Source organism: Oryctolagus cuniculus, chromosome 9 (assembly GCF_051225735.1).
Source record: "Oryctolagus cuniculus isolate XC-2025 breed Fujian yellow rabbit chromosome 9, ASM5122573v1, whole genome shotgun sequence".
Lineage (NCBI taxonomy): Eukaryota > Metazoa > Chordata > Mammalia > Lagomorpha > Leporidae > Oryctolagus > Oryctolagus cuniculus.
In genome coordinates this window covers 96161081-96174402 of record NC_142875.1, presented here as the reverse complement: position 1 = coordinate 96174402, position 13322 = coordinate 96161081, and the positions used below count along the sequence as shown (strand labels likewise).

Sequence of the window (13322 nt, the reverse complement as noted above, 5' to 3'; positions counted from 1 at the left end):
CAAGTACCTTCCTTTGCAAAAGGGGCAGTGATGGGTTTCGGGTGGTGATGCTGTGCTCCGTTAGCGGAGGCACAATCTTACAGCCTCCCATCCTGATTTTCCTATTCAAGGTGAAGGAAGGATGGGCCAGGCACTGTGATGAGCACCAGGAACAGAGATCTTTACAAACTCGAGAGGGAAGAAGCAAAGGAAGCAGGGCTTTGGCCTCTGGGAACTGCATGTACTGTAAGGTCGGGACAGGGGCCAGCAGGGCAATAGGTTTATCAATAGATAAAAAAATAAAATGAATAAATAGAAACACAGTGCTCTGCAAAATTATTCATGGGGGAGGGCAGGCAAGGTGGAGAAGAGAAAGACTGTCACCAAGGCACGTGACCTCTAGGATTTGGTAGAGTGATGATGGACATGGTGCGTGAGGAAGCATGCCCTGACAAAGGACCACCCCTCACAAAGCTCCAGGCACTTATGACCACACACACACACACACACACACACACACACACATATATTTTATGGCTGAAGGGCGGGGTTCTAAGACACACAATGGCAGCTGGCTGAGAGCCTGGTGCAAGCCAAGGATGGGTGAGAGACTGGATAATCTTCCATGACAACTGCATTCTTGGACACAAAGTGCCTTCTAAGACTTGGACTATTTTTTGACATTGAAACATTTTATTTATTTATTTTTAATTGACATGCCATTGTATATATTCATGGGTATGGTTGATATTTCAATATACGTATACAATGTACAATCAGCAAATCAGGATAATCAGCTCAGATATTTATCATTTCTTTGTAATAGAAACATTCTAAATCCTTTCTTCTAGTGGTTTTGAAATTCACAATACATGATGTTACCTAAGAGTCACCCTGCTGTGCCACGGAGCACTAGAACCTAACCCTCCTAACTGCTGTGTGGCCCTGGGGGTCGTCCTCCAATTTGGTTCTCACTGCTCTGAGCACCCATCAAATCCAGATCCACAAACCCAGCAAGCTCACAAAGCCAAAGCCTGTGGGGATCAGATGTGCCTCTCGTAGAGAACCCTGAACTCACAGCACTTATTTGGAGTGAGTGTCTGGCCAGAGAAACACGCCTTCCCAAGTCTGCAAGGATCCAGCCAGCAGAGGCGTGGTGACTGAAGCCAGGGAAGCTCTCCCGCGCCTCCTTCACCCCGGGCAGACAGGAAGCAGCCCTGGGATTCCTACAAGCTGCACAGATTTCAGGAAGAAATCGATGCGGAGCTGTTGTACTCGCTTCCCTCCCAGTCACAGACGCTGGGCGTTCTATGGCAAGAAGGAGGCGCCCCGTCTAACAGATCAGAAGTTTCACAAGCTTTTTGAGCTCATGTTCTTGCCCCCATTGCTCTGCATCGGTGCATACATGTGCTGGCTTTTTTCTTTTCCTTTTTGAAGAACTTGACTGTCTCCTTCCACCCACTCCCCATCCACCCCCACTCAGCATCTCTGGGCTGACAGTGAAGTAGGCTCTACCAGTCTTCCCCCTGCTTACGGCACCCTGTATACACAAATGCTGATTGGTGTGGGAGCATCTGTTTTGCAAAAGAGGGGATATTACATGCATTTTTCTTCCTCATACTCTGACTGCTAAACCGTCCATCACGGAAAGCCTTCTGAGCCCACCGATTTCAACGCTAATGCGGTGTTTCTGATGTCTACATAATAATTCACAGTATGGATGAACCCATACTTCCTCAGTCACTTGCCCACTGCACTAACACGCATTTTGGTTTCAATTTTTCATTACCACAAACACTATGGAATAAACATCTATAACATATTACAATTTACGTACTTTTTAAAAAATTTTCTGTGGGGTAGTTTGGTCAAAGAATTCATGTAGTTTTACTTGTACCAGACACTGAGGGGTTGCTTTCAAAAAAGGTTTAAATCATTTACCTCTCCCCTCGCAAAGGAAGAGTAATGTCACCCTAGTTCCCTAGGAGTCAGAGTTATACTGGTCTTGGTTATTACCCACTCTGAAAAGTTAAAGATATTAACTCATACTTTTAAAAATGTGCACTTCCATGGCCACTGGTGAGTGCGAGCATGTTTTCACATATTTATTGGTCATTCATGAAACCTCTTATCAGGTCCTTTGTCCACTTACTATTCATGCTTTACCCACTTTCCAAGACTTTGTGAATTAGAACAGATGTCTACTTGGTTTGTGTTATAGAATTTCATCTAAGTGCCCTCTTTGTCTGTCAGTTTTTTTTTTAATGGCTTCTTTTGCTATATGAAAGTTTTAAATTTTTAAATGGTGAAGGATACCTTCTGAGTGTCCAGTCACGGTTTCAGAAGTTTCCATTCCCTGAACCGCACACATCGTACGTGCTCAATCATTGTACAGCAGTCAGCATATTTATCCCAAACAACCGCGTAACTCTGACCTACTCAGGAAAACTTCAAGGCCTGCAAGTCAACAATTTCTGGTCTCCCTTTGTTCTACGAAGGTGAGGCTGCAGAGCCCCTGTCCCTGGGGTGGCGGACTAGAGGGGCTTCTCCAGCACATCAATTCACCACCGCTCACTTCCAGGGCATCAGCATCTGTAGGAAGGTGACAGGCACACAGCCGTGAGTGACCTCAGGTCCTGGCTGACCAACGCAGCCTCAGAGGCATCCAAGGGCACACATTTGACCTTCTCAACCTGAAAGGCACACAGGGCCAAGGTCAGGCTGCTGCATTCAATCCCCAGCATGCAGCATCCTGGATGCTCACCAAAGAGGGTTGAATATATGGGTGCTTCAGATATCTAGTCACTAATGTGTACACAGCCTCACTGCTTGTTACAGCATAGTATAACATGGAGAATCCTATCCATGATGGCTGCTTCAGAAAGAAAAATCCCTCAGGGCAGAGGCTGCTGGAGCCAGGGTCTGAAGTAAGGGGTAGTGCACAGCTCAAGAGGCCATTCTGAGGTCTCCAAGATATTCTGCTACAAGCCTATCAGTTCTTCCTGTCAGTGAAACAAAATGCAGGAACGCTAAGCAGCTCCTGAGTCACTTCAGCTTACAGTTTATATATATTCCTAGCCTGTGAATTCATTACAGTCAAGTAATGAAAAAAGAACTTGAAAATCATGAAAAATACCAAATAAGCTGATTACCATTCTCCACGGTGGCTGGAAGTCAGAATTCATTATTTTAGCACTACCAGTGGAAGAACACGTTCTTCCACAAGGACAGATGCTTCTTTTAAGGAGGACAAAAATGACACTCGATCCCATGCTGCACACTTGTATCTATGTTTAAGAATTCAAAAGTCAAAATATGAAGTGCAGTGAGTTCAGATGTAATTCAGAAATTTTTACTTGAGCTAAAAACATGAAAATGTTGTGCAGGCATTTAGTAAAGGGGTAACAAGGGTCTATTATCAAGATATATGGGTTAATAATTTCATGGGGTTATTCAAGAATGATCTGCTATGATTGAAACCATGTGTGGAGCGTTTGGGCTTCTGCAGGATGTGTCGCAGCAACAAAGGCCCTAAAGATGTATTTGTGCTGCCTGCTAAGTACACAAATGATTGACTTACACACACTTCCCAGACATAAACAGTGAAGGAATGTCCCTGAAGTTCTGCATGCCATCAGATAGAGAGGGAGAAGGCTTACCACATTGTACAAGCCGATGCACCAACGTTCGAATAAAATCTGCCCAGAAAATCCATTAACAAAGGCGAACCAGAGCTGAAAGAGAAGAAAGTTCATGAAGCTTTATATCAATATTGACCTCAGTGTTGCCATTCACTGAAAAAGTCATGGGGAATGTGGCCGACCAGCTGGACACAGCTGCTAAGGAATAGTGAGCCACAGGACCATAGAGAGCAGTTATTCTTTTGTAGGATGTTAAGTGCCTGATATCACAAACATCAATACAAGAAAGAAAATTTATATTTAAGGCACATCAATTTTCAGAGGTAATATGCATATGTTTACACAAAAGCAACTGAATTTTTCTCAAATATGCTTTGTGTCAACACTTTCTCATTGATTGGAAGATCAATGCACATTTGTTCCATAAAGTTGATTTGAAAATATTATTTGTCTTTGTAGGGCTTCCAAATAGATAAAAATATGAAGTCGACAACAGCAACATCTCGTCTGTTGGTCAAGTGTGTTTTAAGGTCACAAAGTATTGACTCTCTTTGACTGGAGGTCTGTGAAGGTCCCAACACACTAGCATGAAAGAAGCATACTCAAGTCACCTTTTGGAGTAGATGGGATGACTAGAAAAATAAAATGTCAGACTATTATTCATGCTTTCAAGCAGTCTATAATTCTACTTGCTTAGGCAAGACTGACATAAAAATGGCTGCAGAGCAAAGTTGCCAAGATCATAATGAGTGCCAAATGACAGGGGAATAAAACAATTTTAGAGAATAACATTTCACTCAGGTATAATCAGGAAAAGCCATGGAGGCAGTAAGAGGGAGTAGAATGGGGGTGAGCAATGAGGAGGATGGACAGAAACCTTAGAAGTGGGCAAATATGGAAACAAGGAATACAAAACACTGGTGTTTGCATACAACGAGACAGAACTCCAGTGATGTGGGGTAAACTTTAACATACTCCATACAAATCACAGAATTAACTCTCACGGTATATACAATGACAGACTAAATCAGTTTCTGTGGTAGAAAATAATTGGCAATGGAGAAAGCTACACCAGGATAACACCGGGTTGAAATCAACGCTGGCATTGCAATGACCTGTGTCAGGTTTTTCAAAATCAGTTTCTTAACTCCACCAGTCCAAGTTTCCTGAGACAGGAATTGTTCTCTACACTGCTCTGTACACAACTATATCCAGTGTGATACTCTGTACAAACAGGGACTCACCACGTCCCAGCAGGATCAAATTAAACATGTCAATTCAATTGCTAGATGGAAGTTTTCCTTAAATAGAGCTTTCATCATTTCAATCCCCAGTTCCATAAACTACTAGTGCTCCCTCCTGAATCCAAGATAAGCGTGTTCGCTTTCAGAGATCCTCCCTATTCACTTTAAATTTCAATTATCCTCCCACGGGGTCCCAAAGAGGCCTGGCTATTGAGTGAAGAAATACTGGAGGACAACTAAGAACCAGAGGTTTGTGCAGCGTTCTGCACTCTTACAACATCTGTTCAAGTAGTAAGCTTCCCCAAAGCCACAATCTCAACCCACCCGCTCCTTACTACTTGAGATCTCAGCAATTAACACTTGAATCAAACTTTCAATGCAATGAGGGCCTAGATTCAAGTGTGTTCGTAAATTGCTTCAATTTTTTTTAAAGATTTATTTTCTTTATTTGAAAGGCAGAGTTACAGAGAGGTAGAGGTAGAGACAGAGAGGTCTTCCATCTGCTGGTTTACTCCCCAGATGGCCACAATGGCCAGAGCTGCGCAGATCCAAAGCCAGGAGCCAGGAGCTTCTTCTGGGTCTCCCATGCGAGTGCAGCAGCCCAAGGACTTGGGCCATCTTCTACTGCTTTCCCAGGCCATAGCAGAGAGCTGGATCAGAAGAGGAGCTGCAGGGACTAGAACTGGCGCCCATATGGGATGCTGGCCTTCAGGCCAGGGCTTTAACCTGCTGCGCCACAGCTCCAGCCCCTCAAATGTTTTAACTTAATTTTCCCACAACTGTATGATATATCTGAATTTTCCCATCCAAACAATTGAAAGCACACTGACAGCCAGTAAGAATTTTATTTAATTGCATATTCCAGTTAATTTGTGATGTGGAAGGTGATACAATAGAAATATTTCTACTGTTTTCTCCTCCCTTTCATCAATTGAAAACAGTCCAAAAAATTGAAAACAGAAAGAAAAAAGGAGGGCATACTATTTTCAATAGCCTTTATCAAAACTATGTACGATATATAAAGATGTTCATAAATATAAGACCAGATCAAATCAAGGGAGACTGCCAATAGCAGACAAAAATTTGTAGAATGAAATAAAATTTAATGTTTTCCAAGAAATGGCTGAACTACTCTTATTTAGAGGATAAAATACAGAGGTAGGGGCAAGGAGTGCCTGAGGTCCTTTTATGGATTTAATGGAGCAGACACCTTGAAGCTAACGGCAATGCATGCACACACATCCCTCTTCCCCACATCTCCCCCATCCCCTGCCAAGAATGAAGTAGACAGAATGGCAGAAAACTAAGTGAAAGCCAACCTGGCAGGCGCTGATCAAGATAAACTGAAGAGAAAAAAAATGCAAGAGAAAATTCGTAACACATAAGAATTTTCTGTGAAGAATGAAGGATTCTTCTACCAAGAGTATGAAATGGTAGCAATGAAGTGTTTATTATTGCAAGGTGACAGGTGACCAGTGGAGAACAGACAGAAAATTCAACAAGGAAGTGCTCTGAGACAGCTTGGAAGCCTTTCTCCCCTAGACGTCGTCAAAGAATAATACAGAAAAACATATAGGAATATGATAAAAGCATATGAAATTATCGCCACAGATGAATCAGGCATCTGGGCAGGAAGAACATTTCTAATATTTAGGTGAGCCTAAAAGACCTAAAGAAAAAGTACTTTCTTTCCAAACAAGTGATAAAATACGATGTATAAGACATCAAAGAAGGAGGCAAACAGAAAAAAATCAAGGTCTTAGATTAAAAGTCACATAAAGGGAAATAAAACCAGACCTGGCATTGCTGGAACCAGTGAGGGAGAGCTGGGGTGGCCTGGAGAAATGTGTCAGCAGAGAACCGAAGGGCAGTGCTGATGTTTAGAGACACTGAGAAAATAAGAAGCCTTCTCCAAAAATGGCATTTTTTTTTATAAAGAACAAGTACAACTGGAAAGAAAGTATTGAAAGATATAACAGAAGAAAAATTTCTGAAATATTCTAAAACCTCCCTCAGCCAATAGAGGAGACTTTTTTTTTAACCTAAAAAACAGAACAAAAAACAAATACAGAAAGATCCACACCCATATATATCCTGTTATCAGAATTAATGAGTTTTAAAATTTTATAAGATTAGTTGGTAAGTATATTGAGGCAGAAAAAGCAATTAGCCTACAAGAATCAAGCTGGCTTCACACTTCCCTCCAGCAGTAAACCACATCAGAAGTAGTAAATATTCACAAATCATTAGGAAAATAAAGTGTGAAAAAACAGAAACCAAAGAAACATCCAAAGCTGACAATACAATGTAAAATATGATAGAATAGTAAAAATGAAGATATTTTTGAAAGTTCATAGGTAAATAAAATTAAAAGATGTTTATTTTGTGCAAAAACTTTTTTGAAATCCATGCCATAGTTCTTTTTAAATGTTATCAGTTAATTCTGCTTTAAATATTTGTTTTTCAAGTTTTAAATTTATTTTTTTATGTATCGGTGAGAGAGAGAGCGAGCGAGAGCAAAAGCAAGACAGAGAATTTTATATCCTCTCCCCAAATGTCTCCAACACCCTGGGTCAGGCTGAAGACAGGAACCCAAACCCTTATCAGTGTCTGATACCCTGATACCCAAGTATGTGGGCCATCACTGCTGTGTGCATTAGTGGGAACCTGAAATCAGGACTACAGCCTGGACTCAAACCCATACACTCCAATATAGAATGCAGTTGTCCTAAGAGGTTCATAACTACTGTGCCAAATACTATTTTCATAATTTGAGTTTTGCTTGAACTTTTCCAAGACCCCTCATATGCATGAATTGCACATTTTTGTACCAAAATAAATATATCCATTAATTTTATTTTCCACCAACTCTCTGAAGTGCCCTTGTATATGAAGAGTTCTTATAAATCAGAAAGAAACCACCCTACAAGCTGCTAGAAAAATAGGCAAACAGTCCACGCAGTGAGATCATGGAAGAAAACACACTCAGAAATATATGAAATCTCATTTGTTTTAAATGCACACTCAGAGAGGTACCAGCTTTTACTCTTCTGATATTTCCTTGGACTCAGTGATTCTACTTTTAGGGACATACTCGAAATTATATCTTATAGCTGTAATCACCTAGTATTCCACATGAAAATATAAGGCGTGCTTACAGTAGCATTATTTGGAAAAATAAAAAGTAGAACATGCAGGTACATTGGTTAATGAAAACACTAGGAAATCACAAAATATGATACACATGTTAAAAAGACTAAATTCATATGCAAATGTACTACAAAAATCTTAAACATGTTATTATCATGACAATAAAGGTATAGCATGAATGTTCATGGAAGTGCAGGATAAAGGCATATATTCCTATGTGCATGACAACTGTCTGGAACACATATGAGATCATGAATATTCACTATGTCTAGATACAAGAAGTGTTCCCGGGGTAGGAGGCGAGAGAAAGTGGAGGGAGAGGGAGAGGGACTTGCTTGTATCTCATATACTGTTTTTAACTTTTAAAAATACATTCATGTTTTACTGTTTCAAGCAGTATTTCTCAACTAAGATGGGTTTTTGCCTGTATGGAGCCATCTCACAATGTCTGGACATATTTTTTTATCATGACTGGTGGGAAGAAGGTGCTATTGGCATGGAATCCAGGTATAGCCCAAAGACTTGCTAAACATTCTACAGTGCTGTAAGGATCCCCAAGGAAGTGCTCTATAACAAAGAGGTATCAACTCAAAATGTCAATCGTGCCACTGCTGAGAAACCCAGGATTAAAGAAATAAATGTGCTAGGTCAACCAGACAAAACTTAGAAATCCTGTTGTAACAGATGTTTGTTATAAGTGAAATAATGACACGGACTGTTGTCTGAAGCTGTGATGTGTTTATGTGTAAGAGGGGTGTGGGTTCTGAGAGCTTCGCCCTTTGTGAATGACTCCCCTGTAGCCTGACCTCACACGTAGAAGCTCAGACCCCATTCTTCAGAGGCGAGGATCACAATGTTGGACGTGAATTCAGTAACTTCACACATTGAGAACCTGAGAACGGCAATGTATCTTTATACATTACTAAAATAAGAGATTGAAGACTGAAATGGAAATTTGTATAACTAAGTCTCTCAAGTTATTGAAAATATGTAATGAGGAAAAAAAAAGTAAAACTAGCATCTCTTTCCCGGAATTTCCCTCACTGACACTGACATTGTGGCAAGCAATCCTGAACCAGGTGAAAATGTTTGCTCTTCATGTTAGATCCAGGGCTTTGACTATCAGAATGCTGGGCTCTTCCCTCCAAGCAGCCTGGACTCTGAATTCCTCCCAGTTGGCACTGGCATAACCATGTTTCCTCAACGTCTTCTGATGTGTGTGTACTAATTTTTATCAGTTGCAGGTGCTGCAGCATTTGGAACAGTCCCGACAACACCATTTTCAGCATTTCCAATTCAATCCCCATCTGCACTCAAATAATCCGTCATTAGGTGATCAGTCCTGTTTATTTCATTAGAACTATTGATTTGGTCGAAAGCAAAAAATAATTAAAACCCAAATAAACAAAACAAACACAAAATTTCCACCATGTAATTTCAAAATGCATGAGCTGGTTTTCTCTTACACTGTAAACACTCAAACTTGATTTCATTTTGGCAAGATTTCTATAGGTGAAATGGAAAAAATATGAGAATGCACTGTATTTTCAAATATTTATACAAACGCACTTAGTTTTTATTTTATTTATTCATTAGACAGGTACAGGATGGCTCTCTGACACACTATAAAAAATCAGGTTTCACACTAGTCACATACAAGTGTTAATTCACATACAAAAAAAAAAAGATAGCACTGCCCTATTCCTATTCACGAATGTCATTTTGGGTGGGCCATAGTTTCCAACTGCAGACCCCAAATACACAGCGCTCAGTGCAAACAGACAGCCCCTTCTTCCCTCTGACGTGCACCGACTTGCCAGGCGGCCGGCTTGTAGCCTCCACGTTTTGCTCTTCTGGAGTAATGGAGGAAAAGATTCCTCTGCCTTTACTTTCTTCACTAGGGATGCAGTGAAATGAACATGGTCACAACGCTGAGGCGCTGGCTGATCGGCCTCAGACTTGGTGGGTTGGTGGGGAGGCTGCCAAGCACTGCAGCCTGCCAAGCTCCTGGGGTTTTTGGTCCTCAAATGCAGTGTTACGAGCAAACTGACCCAAACTTATTAAAAGGCTTTTCCTTCTTGGAAAAATATCCTTCTTTGCTTGAACTGCTGCCTGACTGCCAAAAATGCAGTAACCATCTTGGCTAATTGCACAGGCTCCCGTCTGGAGGTCCCAGCGACTCTGCATGGCCTCGGCGGGTCATACCTGCCGCCACTCTCAGTTCTGAGCTAACAGCCAACATACTTAACGGATGACGGCTTTACTGGGAAAGGGACAACCTGCTCCTCTATTTACTGTTCTTCCTGGATCCCTGCTCCAGGAATGAAGTGGAAAAATACCCCAAGGAGAATAATTAAATAAATTAGCCATATGGTTTCTCACTGGAGTGGCAATAACATCATGATTTACTAATTCACACATCAGGTCTGAGCTGACGAACCAGCATGAAAAATATCTGCTTCAAAGCCAAAGTGTGACCACCTTTTCTGAACTTTGATCTGGTCACAGTATTCTGATAAAAAAAAAATAGATAATGCTATTTTGGAAAATTCATTTTCATCAATAAAAAGTAGTATACAAAAACAATTATCTTGGCCGGCGCCGCGGCTCACTAGGCTAATCCTCCACCTAGCGGCGCCGGCACACCAGGTTCTAGTCCCGGTCGGGGCGCCGGATTCTGTCCCGGTTGCCCCTCTTCCAGGCCAGCTCTCTGCTGTGGCCAGGGAGTGCAGTGGAGGATGGCCCAAGTGCTTGGGCCCTGCACCCGATGGGAGACCAGGATAAGTACCTGGCTCCTGCCATCGGATCAGCGTGGTGCGCCAGCCTCAGTGCGCCAACCGTGGCGGCCATTGGAGGGTGAACCAACGGCAAAAGGAAGACCATTCTCTCTGTCTCTCTCTCTCTCTCTCTCTCACTGTCCACTCTGCCTGTCAAAAAAAAAAAAAAAACAATTATCTTGTTTCATAATAATGCTGGTAGAGAAAAGCAAAATAAAACTAAACAAGTATAAGGAAAACCCTTCAAATTCTTTACTGAGCACGATTGTTGCAAATCTATGAAATATTAAGCACTTATCTTTGAAAATGTTAAATCCATATATATGGAAAGGAGGAATGCTCAAGTTTGTCAAAAATGCCAGAGTATGACAAAAGAAGCAGCAAAACAAATAAATGGGTAGTAGGTAGGTAGGTGGGCAGGGAGATGGATAGAGAGGAAATTAAGGGGGAAGAAATCATGGATGCTATTTTATTGGAAGCGTTGTCAGAAATCACAGCCATAGTAGTAAGATACCCTGGAAACTTGTCCCTCAAGCATTTTTTGTCCAATACATTATGAGATGGAGGGGCCATAATTAAAGAGAGCAGAGAAGATGCTGTAATAACTGGGCAGAATCTCCTTCATAGAATCTGGAGATTTTTCTGAGTTAGTCTCAGGTAGCATTGCTAGCAGCAGACATCTCATCATCATGAAATTTCTAAGGATTTCTCAAGACAAACAAAAAAAAAGTTACAGAATAATGTATATGGGATCCAAATTTTTGGTAAGACCACAACAAAAATCATATAGGCTTACATGAGTGCATAGTGCAAGAAAAATATTAACACTGGCCAAATTGTTTGCATTGATAACCTGAGCAGAAATGGAGAGACATGAGGAGCAGTTATGTTTCCTTATACATTTCTATTGTTATTATAAGAAATATACATGACTTCAACTTTAAAAAAATTGTGTAGGAGAAAAGAACTTGCTATTCTTTCTGCACAATGGGCATTTTCCTTTTGCTTGTCACAAGTCTGAAATTTTTGCTGGATCATAATGTACTTACCACATGTGGTCAGAGATTATACTGAGTCCACTCACAATTGCACAAACAGGGTCTAGCACAGTGCTGGGCACATGCGAAATGCTGAGTAGACAAATGCTTGTAGAATATTAGTATTTAACATTGAAGAGGAAACCCCACATAAAAGTGAGAGCCTAGGACCAGAGAGTTCATGCTCTTAACTGCTGCTCTTCTCCCGACTCAGCTCTCCACCAATGCACCCAAGAAGGCAGTAGAAGATGGCCCAAATGCTTGGGCCCCTGCACCCATGTGGGAGACCTGGATGAAGCTCCTGGTTCCTGGCTTCTACTTAGCCCAGCCTCAGCCATTGGGGCTGTTTCGGGAGTAAACCAATGGTTGGAAAATCAAATCTCTCTGTCTCTGTCACTCTCTCCTTTCTCTCTTGCTCTTCTTCTCTCTGTAACTCTGCCTTTCAATGAAATAAATCTTAGAAAAAAGAAAATGATCAGACCTTCATTCTTGAATGTCATGTCAAGAAAGCTGATGGATCCTTTTTACATTAGTGTATAACTGGTTTGTAAAACAGGCTATAGAAATCACCATTTTGCCCAACAAAATCTAATCACCAGAGTTCAAAAAGTTTTCCTGCAATATTTTGAGGTAAAATATTCAATATTTTGCAAATAGGGTTGAAACTGAGAAATAGATGATCTAAAGTAAATTTCTTACTTTTCATTATCCAAATTCCTTGAACAACAACAACAAAAGTTAATACTAACAAATAATCTAGGTTATGTTTCAAAGGACTCAAATTTGAATCGTAAAAGCTTAGCACAGAAAATGCTACATGCAAATAAATGTAGCATGTAATGTACACATACGTGTTTCTTTAGTTTTTGAGTTCGTTTGCATTAAAATCCCAAATGATGCAAGAAGTTGAATATTATTGCTCAAAGTCACCATAGTTAGTATAGGGCACTTTACTAATTTCTCAGTGCTACCAAATGCCCATTTCTGCAAAAATTGCATGCTTATACTATGGGACATCAGGTAAATACAAAATCCTGCTCCCTTCCCCCCATAAAAGACTATAATACCGACCAGATGGGGTATGCACAATTAAATTGATTTTTAATAAGGAATTCTTAGCACAATATAACGCAATCGCTCCAAATTGTGTCAAGGACTACGTAAATTTTTTTTATAGTTCAAGGCTTAGACTCTTCAGTCCAAATCCCACGTGGCATGCTAGGGGATCACATAGCTCTTGGGACCAGTAAGGAAATAATGAGCCTTTCATCTGGAGGTCACTGGTTAGGCTCTGCTATTGTTCATTAATGGCACAGCTGTTTGCAGCCTCCTGGTGTTGGATGAGTGGCAGGGGGTTTATTATGGAAGGCGTAGCAGAAATATATGTAAGATCACTGCATTTACAGGAAGGACCTATGGCGAGTATTTGAGAACACGTGTTTTATAACCAATAAAGCAATGTTCTTAACTTATTGACATTAAGATTTAATGCCA

The 13322-nt window shown here is 40.9% G+C and overlaps 1 protein-coding gene across 12 annotated transcripts in view; it reads right to left on the bottom strand.

Moving 5' to 3' along the window:
• Positions 1-13322, bottom strand: part of ATP8A2 (ATPase phospholipid transporting 8A2) — a 726614-nt gene that overhangs the window by 184823 nt on the left and 528469 nt on the right. For all 12 annotated transcript variants that reach the window (XM_089304392.1, XM_051850718.3, XM_089304397.1 and 9 more), the window contains one exon: positions 3639-3713. In XM_089304392.1, the coding sequence (XP_089160518.1) occupies positions 3639-3713 (75 nt within the window). The remainder of the gene's footprint in view (positions 1-3638; positions 3714-13322) is intronic.